Consider the following 19,950-nt stretch of genomic DNA (forward strand, 5'->3'; position numbering starts at 1 on the left):
GATTTCCTAATGCATTAGTACTAGCTCAAATGACCAATTAGGGTTTTCCATGTGACCATACCTTATTCCTCGTAGGAGCATTACACAAAGGAGGCCGTTTAAGTATAAAATAATCAGTAATAGTAAGGTTGAATGCTAAAGTCATTATATTCCTTTTTATCTTTTAGATGCATTCAAATAGTTGGAAACTCAACCTATCGATCGGGTTATTGGGTCATTGGAGTCATTAAATATTGATACATGGACTTTGAGGGTCACACACAAATGGTATTTTGGATGTCAGGACAGATAAACAGTCATGGGATTTTATGAAAAAATCATGTTAAGTATAAATAGGAGAATCCCCTCAATAATTCACCAAAGTCAGAATTCTTTACTTGTCCATCCTTTTCCCCTCTCCATTGTGAATTTGAATGACATAATGGAAACTTGGCAAGGAGGCTCAACATGACTTTCTTGAAGAAGAACCACTGAATCACTTATCCGATTGGTGCCAAGGTGACTTTATTCTGTTTCCAACTTTTTAAAAGCTCTGGTATGATTCCTTTTATTCTCTTTTCAAGAATCATTAAAAGATCATGTCAATCATTCCCATAAGATCTAACACACTTTTATTTTTATAATCCAAATACATATTTAATAGTTCTAAATATCTTTCTTAAAAGCACAAGATTCTGAAATATAATTGTTTCTTTCATATTTGATAATGTTCAGAAAATTGATACACATGATTATGGGTATTAATTATAAGTTTGAAAAAAATTATAAGATTGAATGGATTATTTTTTCTTAAATAATATGATTCAAATCAAAAGTCGAAATCACTATTCCAAGTCATATTTGAGTGGATATTTCAGTGGCTACTTTTCCTATGATATTTTTTATGCATGCAAGCCAAATTAGAAATTATTAGTTCTAGTTATCTGTCTCAAAGCACAAATTATGAAATATATTTCTTATTTTACCTCTGATATTGTATGACCAGAAACATTGATTTTGAAAATCAGTTATATGTGGTTCTTGACATGAAACGAGATAATAATATAGAAATTATGTTTTTGTCGTAGACCAATTAGAATCACTAGAATTCCATGCTCTGAACTTATATTTGTGGTTATCTATCTCAAAACTCTGAATTAAAAAATAATATTTATCTTTCTCTCTTTGATATTCTGTGATTGAAAAGGCTGATATGGAAATAAATGGTTTCAGTTCTTTTTGAAATTATAAAATTAAGAAACGATTCTGCTTGTTCTTTCGATGACATGTGTTGAATGAAATCAAAATTTTACATTGGCACTTTTATTTATTCCGTTGATGGTTTTTGCATTTTATTTGTTGTGATCTGTCAAATCACAAAATCAAAAGATATAATGCTTACTATGCCTTTGATAAGATGTAATTAAAAATATTGACATAAATTAATGGTTGACTTCCCTATTTAAAATGATAAATTTTAAAAAATTGTTTGACTTTGATAGTCAAAGTTAGAAATTACTAGTCACGGTTACCTGTTTGAAACCATATAATTATAAATTAAATAACTATTATTCCCTTTGACAATTTGTTATCATTAGAATTGAAATTAATGTTACTGGTTATCTATCTAAAAGCACATGGTTAGAATGTAGAATTGATTATTTTTTCTACTATAATTTGTGATAAAATATTCATCCATAAAATTAATGGTTCTGGTCATCTGGTTCAAGCCACAAAGTTGTGTAAAATATATGCTTATTTTACTTTTGATACTATGTCATGAGTAAATTGAAAAGGATTCATTAATGTTTCTGCATATTTTTTCAAACCATATAACCGGATAATCAAATGGTTTTTTCACATGTGATATTTTTTTATTAGTAACATAAAAATGAAATAATTAATGGTTTTGGTTATCTGTTCGAAAGACAAATTTGGAAAACAGAATTGCACCTTTTGCTTTTGATAATACGAGATCATAAAATTTTACCTTTAAAACTATTGCTCTGGTTCATATATTTGAAACCATAAAACTGTAAAAAAAATCTTATTTTGGACTTGATAGTCTCTGAAAAATGTGATTGAAATTCAACACTATTGTTTTTGGATCTGTTTCAAACCAGAAAGTTGTTTCTGCCTTTCATATCAGTGATCTATAAAAGTCAAGATTGCTTTTTTTCCTATGTGTGTGAAAAAAAATGGATAATGAAATTTGTAAATTTTACTTTATTAATTTGATATCAGTAAAGCTTGAAAATATTAGGTGAAGTAATTTAATGTAATCCTTAGCCTATTTCATGTACCTGTAAACGGTAATAAGGTGTATAACCTTATTGAGGTTGATATTATTTACTTTCCAACTGGCACCTAGGTTTTTAATATGCAGAGACCCTATCTCTGACATGGTATCACATTGACGTAACTGAAGACAACATCGATCATGGGGGATGATGTCAATAAAAGACATTAATAACCATTGTACCAGATTTCATGTTCATGGAAGGTGACAATTTAATGATATCATTTTCTTTACAGCGGCCTGGAAAGATAGCTTTCATGCTATGAAATGTAGATTGCAGATGTAACCTGGACTGAAGGAGTTGATGTCATGTGGTGTATTGGTTGGATCAACAATGGAGTATTGGAAGATCATCAACCGTATTGGGTGAGAACATCTCTGATTCATGTGAAGGATATTTCCTGGGAAATGAAATCTAGACCAGCTGTGGAATCCTGTTATTTAGTAGGATGAGAGGCCCTCAAGACTGAATGGAACATCAGGGTACGGTATAGTTCGTTATATCTCCTCTCATTGAACCATTTTGTATTGATTGTTTCCATTTCATTAGGTGGAGTAACTATGTGGAACTGACACTTAGGTAGTTGATTGATCGCTTGACACCTTACATTTATCTAAGTGATCCATCATACAAGTTAGGAAAGAGCATCAACGTTTACATATTCTTGTTGTGATGCATTACCAGATGTATCTTTTTTGAAAATTTCCAATCAAATAGAGGACTATGTGGATAATAAAAGAAAATAAATATTTTTAGGAACTTTTTTCATCATGAAGGGATGGAGCATACTACTGGCTGCCAAAACTGTGGATGAGCATGTCAACAAACTTGAAGAAAAAGAATTTGAATAAGTTTCTGATGAGAAAATTTTCATGCACCATGAGGGACCATTTGAATAAGTTTCTGATGAGAGAATTTTCATTCACCATGATGGACCATTTGAATAAGTTTGTGATGAGGAAATTTTCATGCACCATGAGGGACCATTTGAATAAGTTTCTGATGAGAAAATTTTCATCCACCACAAGGACCCTTTGAATAAGTTTCTGATGGACTTAAAGTTAGATTAAACTCTTAAGGAGCCAGATCCCCAATTGAGAAAAGGTTCCTCGATTTGTGCAGGAAATTCACATTGCACTAGAGTGTAGGATGGCCTACTAGAACTAGTCTTAGGTATACCTGAGTAGGAAACTATTGAGTGATTGATGGTTAAATCAAGGGTCAGGATACTACAAAAAAAGTACTTACCAAGAGCAAAGTGCAGAAAATACATATCTGAATTAAAAAAATCAATGAGAAAACTCTCTTAGAAATAATAAAATATATCATCGCTGCAAGTTTACGCATACATAGATGAACTCCAACAACCCAATCTCATTTAGAAAATGCTCAAGATCCTTAATGAGGAGGGGAGACAGATGGTTCTAGTAATAATCACAAATAACAAGATTTTTTAGAAGAATGTGTGGAGGAGGTAAAGATAGAGCTACCCTAAAATTATCAGTCCAAAATTCCTCCTGGATTCTAAAATATCATCGTTCAAATTTGGTGAATCTAAGTTATCCGAGTTTCTCTCTCCTCTGATTTGTAGGACAGATTGGATCTATAAATAGGACCATCCATCCTTTTAAAAAGGCACCCTTGGATTTTTTTTCTTCATTACAATCAGCGAGTGATTTGTTCATTCAAAATCTTGATTGGGTTCCTTCTCGTATTCCAACAGTAAATGATTGGAGGAGTGATTGTCAGATCAAGAAGTGAATAAAAAGCACCACTTGGCCCGTTGGGCACGTAACAACAAGGTTAGTGTGATCTTCATCTTTTTATAACTCATGTCTTCATCTTTTTTTCCTACATTATCATTGTCGAAAGCCTATGTTTCCCCTATAATGTATGCCACATCCAACTATGTCCCTCATCAACATGTATCTGCCTCCATTTTGCCATTGGCAGTGGTAAAATTGTTATCACTTGCCCCTGCTCTACCACTCTTCAATGTGTATCTGCCACCATCTCTGTTGCAATCAGCGATGCTATTTTGTTCATCCACTCCTCCCACTCATGCCATCACCGTCAACCATCACTTGGCGCTGCACAAATACCGGTAAAAATAGTTATATAAGAATTAATTTTTAATTTCAACTATAAATTTCTATTTAATTTGCAAGATTATTTAATAAATTTTGAATACATTATGTTAATATGATAAATATTTTATGAATTTGCTATAATCATTTTGAGTTGACTTTGACTAGTATTTTTATTGAAATAGATATAATTCTAAAAATAAATTTAAAAATCCTATGGATTCAACCCAACATCCCTCTATACTTGTACGGAAAATTATAAACATAAATCAGAAGCATTAAAGAACATATTTAACCATAATTTCTGTTTCATCACCGGCCACAGCAAAGCCAGCTTCAAAGTGTGGGAATGATGAGGTCAGCACTCACGAGAAGAAGTTGAAAATTTTCACATCTTGGTAATATCCACTTTCATGTCTCCTGAAAATTACCTTTATTCAAACTGATTTTGGATTCTACTGTAACAGACTATATGACTGATAAGCCTAAAAATGCTTGTAAATATGTCGTTGATTTGATGTATAGACTTATACAATAAAATTTATAAATACCCTTCATCACTAAATATAGAATATAGAGCAAGCAAGGGGTCGTACCACAGGGAGGCAGCAAGTAAGAATTTTTATCCAATTTCAATGAATTAATTGTGCAATTAATAAATCTTAATTATGCTTAATAGTGTTTTAGTTAATCAAAATCAAGTAAAAAAACTTAATTTTGATTTTAAATATTTCGGTCAGAAAGCTCAAGATAGAATTATTTCAATTATAAGATCAGATTAATTCGGATTATTAATTTCCCAATTATTATAAAATTTTAAGACAATAATTGGGAATTTAATAATCAAGAAAGGAATTTTGAAATTGGACTTCAATATGAATGAATTTTCGAATCAAATTTTGTTTTTAGGTTTTTTATATATTAAACTAAATTTCCAAATAATAAAAATTGAAATCTAGCTCTCTTGATCATAGTGTGGGAAGTATTCATCCCAGCGGGCCGATTGGTCAGCCTCGTGTCCTCGACCGTGACGTCGGACGTATGCGTCTTGATGGGCCGGTGGGTCGGCCGCGTAACAACGGAACTAGACAAATTAACCTTAAGAGAGAAAGTGAAGAATTTGGGGAAAAGATGAACTCCGACCTTATATTAAAAATCTAATGATGCAGAAATGTTCAAAATTGTTGTAGAATTAAAGATCAAAAACCAGATCTTGAATCAGAATCAAAATGCAGTGCTAATTTCATTCAAAACCACTTATAGGGCATGTACATTTTGCCCATGTCTTGGCGTTTTAGAATCGTTCAAGAAGAAAATTGAAATACAAATCAGAAACTTACAAATTTGAGTGCAGAATCAAGAACTGTCGACTTCCAAAGCAACTCTTGTGTCCTTATTGGCCAAATCCTTGGAGAGAGCTTCAAAAAGTGAATTTCGTTCTTTTCCAGACCTCTATTTAAAGATCCAACCGTAGGGAATGCAGAGGGTGAAAATACAAACATTCCCTCAAAATTTCAGCTCAATCAGATGGTTAGATCTCAAGATAACGTCATTTTACTGGCTCTTAATCTCCACCATTGGATTACTTTATCTCTCCTCAAAGAAGTTTGGAAATGGTGCTTTCTGATTGGTTGCCAAAATTTTCCTCGTTTTCCCCCTTCTCGGATCGCGTTCTGACACGTATTTGTCAGCGTCTGTAGAGCGCGCAATCATTGGGTGTTTGAAACCCGTTTGAATGGACAGAAACAAGCCACGTCGCCCTGTTTTTTTTTCTGTAAAATATGCAGAAAAAGACAAAATAGCCGCAATATTTGACCCACACGCGTCGTCGATTCCGCGTGCATTTAATGCACACAACAAATCGACGCCGCATGCACTTATTCCAGTGTGTCGGTTAGCACATGCATTTATGCACGCGCTAACGACCTAAAAAAAATAAATAAGTAAACGTTGCACGTGTGTCAGTTAGCGCGTGCATGAAATGCACGCGACTAACCGATTCACGTGCAAAAGATCACATCTGTCGGTTGTCGCGTGCATTTAATTTAATGCACGCGGCTAACCAACAAGGTGTATATATATACATAATGAAATTATAGCCTTTTCGCCGATTTTTCTTTCTTTTTCATATATATATATATATTATAAAAATGCTAAATAAATAGAATATATATTATTCAAATAAAAAAATCATTTCGTTGCTAAATATTGGTCAGAAAATTATATAAAAATATGGAAAATTCCAGAAAAATTATGAGAGCCCTAACCAAACTTTAACCAAGTATTTAAAGCCCTGTAAAAAATATTTATGCAATTAAATGAGGTTAAATACCGTGTAAAAAAATGATAAAAAATTAGAAATAATAATAAAATCAAAGTATAAGTCATTTATCTTTATTTTTATATGATAACATGCAAATATTGTCATTAAAGCACATAAATATAATGTAAAATTCATAAATTAATCCTGTTAATTTTCAAGTTATCAATGACTCCATATAAATCTATATTGTCTATGAAAGAGAAAGAAGAGTTCCTAATGTTGGGGGTAATTTTTACCCCTAACTTAATATGTATTGCCTAAACTTAAACTATAGTTAATGTGTGAAACAACTTGTAAAAGACTTATTATTGTTAATAAGAGTACCTTGAGATATCACTATATTATATGTTTTGCAAATGAAAAGACAGTGAGGAATTTGATACTTACGAGGAAGGATCAGCTGTGGGGCTGATGGTCAAGTGTTTAGAGCGGAAGGAGAAAAATAACAAGTACCTTGAATAATTTAAACACTTGCACTATCATCAAGGTCCTCATCATTTTTTATTGTTTGGACAATATTTTCCCTCATTTTTCAAGAAAGTGATTTGAAGCTAATTGTTTGTGTGTAAAGCATAAACATACTCTGTTTAATGGAATGAGGAATATAAGTATCACAATATTTATTTAGTTCATGGGAACACGTGGGGTTATCTACTCTCTTAACTACGTGGCACAATGGTTCTTCAATTTCGTTGATGACTGAACATGGCCTACTCAGTGCACCTCAACAGATAAAAATTGAAAATGTGATAAAAGAGTATTATATTAGAGTGTAAAATCAATTTAAAATTTTTAAAACATAAATTTATACCTGAAAATGCAAAATCGTTAATGAAATTTGTTCAAGCATAGGTAGGTTTTGAAATTTAATTATGTTCTGAACTGATTTTGAATCATCATTCAACATACATGAATAAAGTGTGAACTATAATGAGTTAAAAATGAATAACCAAAATTTAAATGCATAAATGAATTTATTTAACATTAAATATTAGAATATAGATATTTAATATCATTCTAAATGGATTAATGTGATATATTTTTATAAGCATTGAATTTCTGTTATGAAAACTAGGTCTTACACATTTATATTTTATCTGAACTTAAATATTCTTTGATTAAGTGAAATTTAACAGTGATCAAATACTTATTGAATACATATTTCCTAATAATCCAAATGGTATCTTGAGATTTTACACAAAATTGTATATGAAATCAGATAATAACAGTATCAGTAAACTATGGAGGAATATATACTCTTAAAATTATTTTTATTCTCATCAAATTGAATTTCCAAAGTATTTCCCAGTCAGAATCCCAAAATTCCATGAGCCCCATTTCATTTGTACCTAATGTGACATTGAAATTCGAAATTTCACGTTTAATAGGAAAAATCAAGGTGGTTAAGACTTATTTAAATATAAAATTGAGAAAATAGATCTAAGCATTAACCTATTTCAGCCGCCAATAATTGGGAACATATTTTTATATAAGGTCTACCAGGGACTTCCATTTTTTGATGTCCTTACGGGTAATTAATCATTGAATAGGATCTATAGCTTGTTTAAGATCATGTCACCGCTAAGTGTAGCTTAATAATTTCCATTTTCTGGGTATTCTTATGTTGATATGGTTATATATCTCCCACTACAGATAATATTATATTCAGATAAAATTTCTTGTTATAATGGAGCAATGCTAACATGCTATAGATATCTACAATACTTCATGCCCTGATTTTTAGTGAATTATTTAAATCAAACCATTATTAGTGGTAGGATATTTATTGATTTTATATATTTTATTAGTGGATGGATTCATTTTGATTTTGAATAAAATATTTGGTCAGATGCTTAGCCCAAACTTAACTCATCTAATTCAAAATTGTATTAACCTGTTAAAATATGTAAATACCTCATTTTAATTATAACTGTTAGGTTATAGAAAAGGTCACAAATTCCCTCTTTACATTAAATTGATAAATATGAAGTTATTTTAACTAAAATGGCAAGAGGTCAATAATTTTCATTCAAGCTGAGATTGATACTCTACTTGTTCCCAAATTCAGCAATACGTGGGATCCAAGAATTTTTCTTTTTGAGTGATTTTGCTTGATACCAAATCTTGACAATTTTTTTACACACCTAAATTATTTTTGAGTGTGTTTGAACGTCAGATGATTGGGAAAAAAATAATCAGGGCATTAGTTAAGGAGATACTCTTGGATTTGAAATCAAACAGATGACAATGTGCCTCTTCTGCAATAATAATCATTGCTTTGTCTAGTATGGGCCCCACTTTTCTTTACTGCCCATTTATGTTTACTAGCTTCTTATGTAAAATGTTCTAGTCCCATGTACAAAAAATGTATTGATGTAAGATATCTATCAGAGATATATCAACACAGAATGCAGATTTTTATAAGCAGATATCGGACACCAGAAATGATGCAGATACCTGTACCGTTAATGATAACATGTAGGTAGTTAATTCTACGAAGCCACTGTTTAATATATCCATAATTAAAAATAGCAAATATTTCAACATACGAATACAGTTCTCGACTCAAGGGTTAAAACTAGCCAGGATTCAGTGTCCCAGCTCGTCCACAGCTCGCATAAATTGACCAGTTCTTTAGAATGTATACATTTTATTGTAGCGAAGGCCGTTTGCAGATACTGATATCGGTATGGATGCTGAAATCGGATTCTGCAGTCTCCACTAATGATATCCCTTAAGACATCACAATTTTTACAGATATCCGGATATCATTAGCTCGCTTAATGGTATCTGTTCTAATGTAGCATCAGATACTGGAATTGGGATGGGCAAATCCCAATTTCGTTCTATGCAAACAAAACAAAACGCGAAGGAAAAATAACGAATACGAACAAAACTTAACATGCACACCTCGAGAAGCAGGACTTTTAAGTCTGCGGCCGGGAGATTTCGAAGAACCGATCGATCTCTTCCAAAAGCCTGGCGGGAATCGATCGGTCGCCGGCGGAGAGCTTGAGTCTTAAGAGGAGGGCGCTGACTTGCTCGTCCCCGGAGATGAAGATGGGCGAGTCGGCGGGCTGCTCGGAGAAATCTTTGTACAGCCGCTTCCTGCACGCCTGCGGGGAAACATGCATGAACGCGAACGCAAGTAGAAGAATTTACGCTTTTGAATAAAGATTTATCGTGGGCGATAAAAAAAGCTGATTTTTTGGAGGAATTAATAAAAACCTGGAAAGTGCGGGCCAAACGGGCGGCGGTGGCGTCGTCGAGGAGGCGGGCGAGGGCGAGCTCACGGAAGAGCGCGACCATCTCCGGGGTGAGGCTGGCGGGGCCGAGGTTGGCGGCGATGCCGGCGAGGGAGGAGGGGCGGAAGAGGGATTTCGCCCACGCGGGGCCCTCTCGGGCGTGCGCGAGGAGGGCCTTGGCGACGCGGCCGCGGGGCCGTGCCGCGCCTTGAAAGGAGCCGAGGGCAGGCCCGGCGCGAGCAGGAGCGGGCCAGCTCCTCCGTTATCAGCCTGCTCCATTTGAGGCCGACGCCGGCGCCCGCCGCCCGCAGAGTCTCCCAGCAGAGCGCGCAGTTGGCGGCCACGCGGGGTCCTCGTAGAAGACCAGCCCTCCACGACCGCCATCATCGACCCAAGCCGCCCCCCCGGGCAGAGTCGGCGCAGGCGCTCGGCGGGTATCCGGGGCAGGATCTCCGCCAGGCTCTGCGATGCGGTCAGTTTGACTGCCCGCGGGCCGTAGTGCAGCAACCGGCAAAGGTCAACGCAGGAAACTCGGATCGCTCTGATCTTCTCCGTTGACCCCTCTTCGGCGGCCCAGATCAGCTCCTCCCAGCCCGTCGCGACTGCCCCGAAACTGCAGCACCCCAGAGAGAGAGAGAGAGGTTAGATTTCTCTTCTAGGAAAAAAAGGGGTCTTCTTTCTTCTTCTTCTTCTTCTTCTTCTTCTTCTTCTTCTGTGCTTTTTTACCTCCCCACGGAGAAGAGATAGAGGAGGAGAACGAGGAGAAGGGACTCCTGGTCGCGGTCGGCCAGGGCGGGGCCTTTGGCGCATGCCGCTTGGATCTTGAGATCAACGGCGGAGATGAGCCCCGCGTTGACCACTACGGCTTTGGCGGCTTCTCCCAGGTCCCCGGCGGCGGTGGCGGCGCGGTGGAGAACGAGGCAGAGAATTCCCACTCCCAGGCAGGCCGCCGGGCTCACCGATTCCTCGGCTAGAACCAGAAGAGAACTCACGCTTTCCGACACCTGCAAAAGAAAATTAAAATTAAAATTAAAATTAAAACCAATTCTGTTTTCAGAAAAAGAAAAAAAAAGAATTCATTGCACCTTGACGCAGATGGGGAGCCAGGCGGCGTCCCCGCAGATGGACAAGGCTTGGGGAGGGGCCGAGCCGAGGACGTTCAAGGCCAGGAGCCACACAGCAGCAGAGTTCGTCGACGCGTGGCGCGACTGGCAGAGATCGCGCAAGGCGCCGGCGATCCCGTTGGAGCAGAATTGCTGGGCCGCCGCCTGGGGCGCGGCCACCATGATCATCAGGATCGCGTTGATCGTGCGGCCGAGATCATCTTCCTGGGATTCCAGCCGCCCGAGCAAAAGCACGAGGATGGAAGCTAAGCCGTTGTCCCCGGCGACGACGAGATCAGAGAGGAGGCGGACGTCCACACCCCGCCTGGCCGTCATCGTCGTCATCGTCCTTCCCGGCCGCTCGCACAGCTGCTCGGCCCAGGTGTCATCAAATATCTGCAAAAGTCGAGGATCAGCCCGCAGAGAGAAGCGCCCCCGAGGCCGCCGCGCTGCTGCAGAAGCCACTTCAGGGCCGTCGGATGGACGCCGATGGAGACGAGCAGGGCCCAATCGTGATCGTTGATCAGGCGGAAGAGGATCCTCTCCGCTTCCTCGCTGTGGGAGGACCCATCAGAAGACGGCGATAAAACCCGCGGGCGAAGCTGTAGAGATGCACGAGCTGGGCCAGCGTCAACCGCCCGGCGTTCGTCTCCCAGGAGAAGATGCAGTGGTTCGCTAGAATGAACTGCTCCACAGCGGCCAGGATCTCTTCGTCCTCCGAAACTCTTCCAAAGAGGAAGAGGAGGAGGTGGAACACATAAAGAATTCTTTCAATTTCTATTATTTTTTGAGGTAGTTTTTCATTAAATATATATATATATATATATATATATATATATATGTATATATTCTTCTTGGAATCTGAGTAGTACCTTTCGTCCAAAGGGTGGTGCTGTGGAGGATGGCAAAGACCGCGGATTGGCAGGAGAGCAAGAGATCGTCACCGCCGCTGATGTTTTGACGGCCGAGGAGGAAGAGCAGGTCGACGGGGTCCGCCGGGAGGCTCTCGCAGGCTTCTCTGATCGGGTCTCCAAAGTCCGGCCCAAGAACACAGTCCAGGAGCGAGCTGAGAAGCAAATAAATCCTCGCTTTCATTTCGGCCGAGGAATAACGCCAATAACCCAAAGGAGCGGCTTATCCAGCGGGAAGAGGCCAGAGACTCGGCCAAGTCCGTCTTCCTTTGCTCGGCGGCCGATTCCTGAAGCAGGAGGAGATGGAAGATTTCCAGAGTCTCCAGAGTCGCCGTATACTCTTCCTCTTCCCTTCCTCTTTCCAGGGCCGAGCCCAGCCAAGGCAGAAGGTGGGTCTTGCAGATTTCCACGACGCAGTCGGCGATTTCTTCTGCGTTTTCCTTTTCAGAGTACAAGAGTGCTTCTTTCGCGAGGTAGAGAGAGTATAGCAAAGCCCGGTCGCTCGTGCAGTGGACCGAGAGAGAGGATAGCACGGCGTTATTCAGCATTTCCCGGACGAGTTGTGATAGTTTGCTCGTCTGGTGAGAGGAGGGCGCCTTGAAGGTCTCCACAAACGTTAGACAGCCCAAGACGAAGGTCTCCGAGAGCATGCCGAATTCCCCGCTTCTGTATCGGGCGAACATTCCCGTCAGGGAAACGGCCAGCTCTTCGGCCTGAGACATCGATACGAGTCCGGGGAAACTCGAAACGGAGAGCCAGACTAGCTTCATCGCTTGGCACTGAACCGGGTGGAGAGGTATGTCCGCCACATAACGCAGCACGGCGAGTAGCGTGGGAAAGCCAACTGCCAGTCTTTGCTTGAGCTTGTCTTCGGCAGGTATCATAAGTTCTAGAACCCGCAGGCATGATATTATCAAGGGGTCCTTATTTCCTGCGGAGTAAAAATGGGTGCGAAAAATCCATCTTATTTTCCTCTGGAAAAACCAAAAAAAAAAATTTTTTTTTTTTTTTTTTAACCTGATAGCCTGAGGATCTCGAAGACGTAGTCTGCAATATTCTCCTCGATGAGGATATCAATATCTCCGGGGGGCCTGAATAGTTCCGTTGATAAGGAATAAAAGACGAGGTCTAGCGTCCCTATCTGAACTCTGGTGTCGGAGGAGAGCAAGGGAGCTTTAATGGCGTCCGCGAATAAACTGACCAGAAGCGCCTCTGAATCAAGTTCGGCAGTTCTTCTTCTGGCAATGTCGTCGAAGCATCCCCTTCGAACGAGCACTGTCAGAAACGCTGAAGAAAACACCCGTAAACTCGCTAGAAACTCCACAATCGCGAGCATAGCAAGTAAAATTCTAGCTAATTGTGTTCTCTTTTTCACGAATTTAGTTAATTCTAGCTAATCGCGAGCAAATTTTCATTATTCATGGCTCGGGAATTCGAATTGTAATGAGCAAATAGCCTGGACGATTACACGGTTCGAGTACCTATGCAATTTGTGCGGACGTCATCGTTCTGCGTCTTGAGCAGGACTTCCAGAGATAACCTCATTAATTTGAATCCAACGAGGTACTCTTCTAGGGCGTCGTCGTCGTCTTGATCGTTATCTTCGTAATTACGATCGTCGGCCGAAAATAGCTTATACAAGACGAATAGGATCTCCCCCCGAATCTCTTCGCTGCCACAAGGACGAAAGAAATAAAAGGAAGAGGTGAAAGGACTGCCGATGAGAAACTGATTTCATGCTGTTACCACTCAACTCGGCAGGGTTTCGATGAGAAAGAGTTAAGACTCCAGGCGGAGTCTCTGATAAATTCACCTCGGCAGCCGAAGACCGGTGACAAGGTTCTGTACAAGGTCAGCTTTGTTTCTGATATAAGACGAGGGATTGGAAGCTCCTCCACGGTCCAGTAGGACACCCAGGCAGTGTAACTGAAGAGTAGAGCATTTTCCACAAACTATCATCATCATCAAATCGACAAAAACGGGGGAAAAGTCCGAAGTCCATGTTTTAAAACAGTCCGCAAAACGTCTTTTACAATAGACGAAAGGCAAACGGTCGAAAACCGACTCCGTCGATTATAGAGCGTACCGCGTCCCTTGTTTTAACAACTGCTCTATTTTAAAACAGAGGAATGTTCAATCCGAATATTTATCCATGGCATAAATAAGACGACGAGCAGTGCGTTCGTTCAAAGACCGGAAGACTGAGATAGCAGGAAAATAGCGGGGGAATCGCACCATAAATTAAAAATTAAAATTAAAAATTAAAAAAGGAAGCACGCACCATGAAGAGCTGGCGACGGCTCCAGGCGAGAGCGCCGGACGAGAGCCGATCCGCGATCCGAGCGACGAAGTCTCGAGTCAACGATTCGCAGGGAGCGCGGCGGTCGCGATCGCGCGAATTGTCGCAGAGATCGGAGACCAGATCCAGAGTCTGGCGAGCGAGAGGCTCGTCGTCGTAGGAGGAAAGGACGTGCACGAGCGGGAGCACGAGGAGATGGCCGTGCACCGCGCGAAGCTCCCGAGCGAAGGAGCCTCCTCTTCTTCCTCCTCCGACTCCATCTCCGCCTACATCTCCGAGGCCGGCCATGGCGCGGGAGAGCTGAGAGAGCGCAAAGGAGACGTGATGCGAGGGCGCCCCCGCATCGTCGGAGAGGAGATTGGCGAAGCAGAGCAGGCAGAAGCTTCCCCCTTCCGCCGTCTCCACCGCCGCCGTCGCGCGGTGCCCCTTCCCGCACCCCCGCCATTCTCCACTCTCCTCCATTCACACCCCCCCACCCCTTTCCCTTCTCCTCCTCCCCGTCGCAGCTCAATTCAAATTCTCCCGCGCAAACTCCCCTCTATACATACACTGAAACGACAGGCGAGGGGTGTAATGGTCATTACCCACACTCTTTTAAAATAAACACAGATTCAATCATTTAACAGCTCCTTATTTATATAAATTTCTTTTTCCTACGTGAAATTGGAGAAACCATTTTGAATATAGATTCCATATTTATGCCTAAAATCCCAATGTTTCCTCTGCTTAAATTTCTAGCATCCAAACGACGGCATGATTTTCGGCTACATCTTTGCACTTTAAAAAACCATCAAGGATACGATAATCGCACGAAATTTAATATTCCCTCCGCACTAATTAAACCAAAGTCCGCAACTAGGACAAGATTAAACTCGGGGTAATGATTCATCAGGTAAGACTGTTGTGAAGAGCAAGGTGGAGTTTTAGATCATCTTCGAAGTTCCTCACCATTTGGTAGCAGCACTGTTACGCAGGATGGATCTGATAAGTCTATATACGTAGATCAACCAGTAAACTTTGTGATTGTAGATCCAAGTCAGTGGTATGCAAATTGAAGAAATACATCTATGGGCTTAGACAAGCTTGTAGACAATGGTATTACAAATTTCTCAAATCATCATGTCATTTGGTTTGAGAAGAATTTAACTGGTGCATGTGTATACAATAACTTTAGTTTGAGTAAACATACAATTCCTTTGTTGTGGGTGACAAAGTTCTTTCCACCAATGATCTAAGTGTACATAGTGATAGCAAGAGTTTCTTGTCTAGCAATCTTGGGATGAAGGATCTCAGAGAATCCTCTTCTGTCTGAGGCATTCAGATATATCAATATTCTTCCAAGGATATTCAGGTTTGTCTCAAATATCCATTGATACCCCTTTTGATAAAAGATAAGCAATTAGTTTCAAATTGTGCCTAAACAAAATTTTCAATTCAAGCTGTAGAAGCTCCCTTTTATGCACAAGTTGTGGAAAACTTTATGTATGCACAAGTGTGTACATTTCCAGATATCCTGTACATAGCGGGTGTGTGATAATCACATATAACACCATTTCTGTAGTAATTTCATGTACTTTATCTGCAAATTTTTATATAGATGGCCATCAATATATGTATTATAGCTTAGAATGATTTATTACAACTTTTGAATCAGTTACGATTTTTCTTGATTTTATAATATTTTAAAATAATTTGCTGACATCAATTTCATGAATAAAATAAATGTAAATGATAAATATGCATTTAGATTTATTAAAATATTTAGATGGGTTTATTATATTTTAAAAAATAGTCTGAATTTTATTGATTTTAATGGCATATTCATAAATTAAATAATTTTTCAATTAGAAAATATAATTTTGAATTTTTAAAATATTTATGAATTTTTTAATTTTCCATATTCCTAGAATTTTCTGCCACACCAGCAATCTGCCGCACAATCTCAGAGGAGAGAGAAAATTAGATGACTCAAATTGCTGCAAATTCATAAGGGGCCTAACAATCCATAAGGGGTCTCAAGCTGAAATTTTGAGGGTAATTTCATCTTATTTCCTTATATATCCACCTTGAATCTATAAATAGTGTCCCCAATCCTTGTCAAAATGGCACCCTTGTATTTTTTTTGTATTTACAGGTAGTAGAGTGATCTTCTAATTCAAAATCTCAGTTGGTATGTTCTTGCATTTCAAGAGCAAAGGATTTAAAGAGTGACATTCAAATTAAAATACATTAAGAAAAAGCACTGTTTGGCCCATTGGACATGTGATGACGATGTAAATGAGATCTTCATCTTTTTCGACCACTTATGTATTTGCCATTTTTCCTAGGTTATCATCATGGATAGCTAAGGTTTTCACCAATCTGCATGTCTCCTCCAAACTCTCGCTCTTCAACTTGTATCCACCTCATCCCTACAGCCACCTGCGACGATAAATATACATCTTTGCCTTGGCTCCATTGCTTGACAATATGTATCTGCAACCATCTATGTGGCATCCATCGCTCAACTCCACTCATGCCACCAATTATTAATTGTCAACCATCACTGCCAAAGCACCAACCATGGTATTTAATTACAATCAATTTGGTTAACTAGAATTAATACTTTTCCTGCTTCCTAGAATTATATTGAATTAATTTTACTAGTTTTCTTTCATTAAAGTAGGTTTAAATACTAAAATAAAAATGGTATATAAAATATAATAAATTTAAATACTTTGGTTCACATATTTAAAAATTTCTCCATGTCGATTCAATACTTGCTTGCCATGTTCTCGTAAGAAATATTATAAATATTGTTATGTAAACCAAAAGCCTTAAATGACATTTCTAACCTTAATTTCCAATTCATCAGTGTGGCAGGTGGACACTTGTGTAAGAAGTCAAATTTTAGGGTGTTTAACTTTTCATTGTACAAATCTGAACTTGTGCAATAACATTTGTAATGTTCCCCTTAAAACATTATAGTACTAAGGAAAGTAGTGAGAAAGGGTAACTAGATTGATTTTAATTTTTTCTTTGTTTTAAACTCGTAAGGGAAAAGGAGAAGATTGGGTGATCAAATTCAGAGAACTGAAAGTGGACAAACAGATTAACGTGTATATAATTTTAACGATTATAAATTCTTAAATATTCTTTCGAAGACCTAAAAATTAAGATAAAGTGGATGAAAAGTTGAAATAAGGTTTGTAATAGGTCATGAAATGAAGACTGAAATGTAGAGAAATTGATTTAAAACCTAATTATAACCATCAAATGGTACCTCCTTGAAGAGAGATACTCCCTACAATGATGACCCCTCTGTGGGCTTGTATATTCTGCATAGGGCTCAGAATGTGGCAGCAAACACAAAGAGTGAACAGAGGAGATAAGGAAATCAATTTCTCATGAAGGATGAAATGGATTTTGAGGTTTCACAAGGTTTGCTCAAGCCAAAGAGACAAATAAAGATCTGCCAAAAACCTAACTTCAGGACATATGTATTGGGTGGTCACATGTTGGAATGTGGGAGATGAAGTGGTAAAGCTCCCAAAAAACATTTCAGCTCCTAACTCCATCAGAATCATAAGTTTCAATATTTTTTCTCCCATACATTTCTGGACGTTAATTTACAGTAACACCATTTTCTGATTCATTTTAGGCCATCGGTTGATCTTTGATGGCCTCTGATTGTCTGGAGGTTTGAGATTGTACCATGTATCACTCTGTGATTTGCTGGAGTTATAACTGAAATGTGGTTGATTCATGGCTGTCGGCTCCTTGCTCCTCGAGTGTGGAAGTGATTAGGGTCATTCGATGCTCACAAGTGATCCTAACTCATCTTGATTGTCCATCTGATTATCCATGTGTACATTGTATTAGATCCCACCATGAGTCTTCCACCTGAAACAAACTAAAGAGAATAATGCCTACTGTTGGAACATGATAAGAGCTTGCCAATGAATACACATGTCACGATGTGAATCATCATTATACAATTAAGTGCAGCGCACACGTGGGCCACACTTGAGCAGATCCGTCCCTTGTGATCCGACGGTCCACGTTTGCACAGATCGGTCCTACACAATCCAAAGGTCCATGTTTGCGCCGTCCTTTTAAACTCATGGATGTGTGACACATGTCATTTAACATCGCATACCTTCTCTCATGTCCCATTTGTGCATTACACACATGCTCTATGGGTCACGTGACCACTACCTAAATACACCTTGTGTCCCTTATGTGCTGTGTGTGTGATACTTGAGTGTGCCATGTGTGGGTGACTGCGCATCCAATATAAATCAATGAATTTTGCCTTAAAATGCAAACATTACCAAGAATTAACATGCACAAATTGCATCTGATCAATCACTAGGAAGCATTGAAGACTTTCTTGAGATATCTTTAATAGACAAAGGGATACATGCACACATAGGAAAAATATTATCATTATGTTTTTTAGTGGCTCTGATTAAAAAAATCCACTTTGGGATTTATCTTATGAAATAAGGAGATTTATACAAAAAACTCATAGCATGTTCATGGTGGAATTCTTCTTACTGAATAAAATTGAAAACAATGATACTTCTGACAATTAATCAGGCAACTTGCTACACTAATGATCTATCAATTTTTTCATGTTCAAGCCGGTGGAACCTGAAAAACACCAGGTACAAGTGTGAGATAATGGTTGATGATAAATGCAACTAAGTAAAATATTAATCTTAATCAACAATTTTGCAAACAGTTGTCACTTGTAGTAGCCCACAAAAGCTTGCATTCAAAGCACCATAGAAACCTGTGGATAAATTTGATGAAAATATCAAAGTCTTGCTTGTGTTGATATTTTTAATCTTATTTATTTATTTACCAAGTACTAATATATTTTTAGCCATCTTCTTCTTTTTGATTTATCTGGATTCATAATGATTCAATAATTGGCTTTCATGTGAAAAATCTCATATTTTTACATCTCACTATATATTCAGAAAGGGTTGCATCATATTTTATCAACTAGTAATAAGCTAGAATGCAAATTAAATGAGATCTTTAAACTCTGAATTCTAAGTCCCCTGATATTATTTCACCAGATATTAGCAAAAGCACTTGTACCATAGACAGCTTTTGCCAATTTTTTGACTCAGTTTATCATCAAGCTTTTGCCCTTTCGGAAGTTATTAAGAAGACTTAGGTTATTTACTTGCATGAAATTTTTATAGGATACCATATTATATTATTCTGCACTCCATAAAAGTTATTTTTTATCACACAGAAACATCGTACTCCAAAAATTAATCAGTCTCAGGATCCAACATGGGAGGGAAAAAATATTAATATGAAAAAAATAGTCTATGCCAATCAATCTATAATGGTGTATCTGTTAGATCCTAGATTTTTTTATCTGTTTCACATCAATCTATGTCCCTTGTGCTTGGAAAGTAAATTTAGCTTTCCCCTTTCATCCATCTAAAAAGCAAAAATTCAACCAAGTCTTGCTGGGCTTCATAGCCATGATCAATGATTAAAAAAATTCCAAGGAGAAGAATAAAAAGGTCAAAATGAAAATTTTAAAAACATTGACATTCATAGAATCACATTATGTGAACTCAAATATATTTCCATTTAATCCCTTTAGAAACTCATCTAGAGCTACACAAATCTGTAAACATATCCATGCACTCCTAAACACCTGAAATACCCTCAAATCACATACCAGTTTAACCT

At 38.3% G+C, this 19,950-nt stretch overlaps 1 protein-coding gene across 1 annotated transcript; it reads right to left on the reverse strand.

Moving 5' to 3' along the window:
* Positions 1 to 9,200: 9,200 nt before the first annotated feature.
* LOC144704957 (protein PUTATIVE RECOMBINATION INITIATION DEFECT 1-like) lies at positions 9,201 to 14,709 on the reverse strand. The gene is given in 14 exon segments (XM_078577541.1): positions 9,201 to 9,805; positions 9,918 to 10,141; positions 10,205 to 10,309; positions 10,312 to 10,547; positions 10,661 to 10,938; positions 11,020 to 11,397; positions 11,433 to 11,624; positions 11,627 to 11,760; positions 11,910 to 12,142; positions 12,144 to 12,879; positions 12,966 to 13,235; positions 13,430 to 13,620; positions 13,762 to 13,874; positions 14,230 to 14,709. Coding segments are annotated over 14 exon segments (3,759 nt in total). The 3' UTR covers positions 9,201 to 9,616.
* Between the last annotated feature and the right edge of the window lie 5,241 nt (positions 14,710 to 19,950).

Source organism: Wolffia australiana, chromosome 6, assembly GCF_029677425.1.
Source record: "Wolffia australiana isolate 7733 chromosome 6, ASM2967742v1".
Taxonomy (NCBI): domain Eukaryota; kingdom Viridiplantae; phylum Streptophyta; class Magnoliopsida; order Alismatales; family Araceae; genus Wolffia; species Wolffia australiana.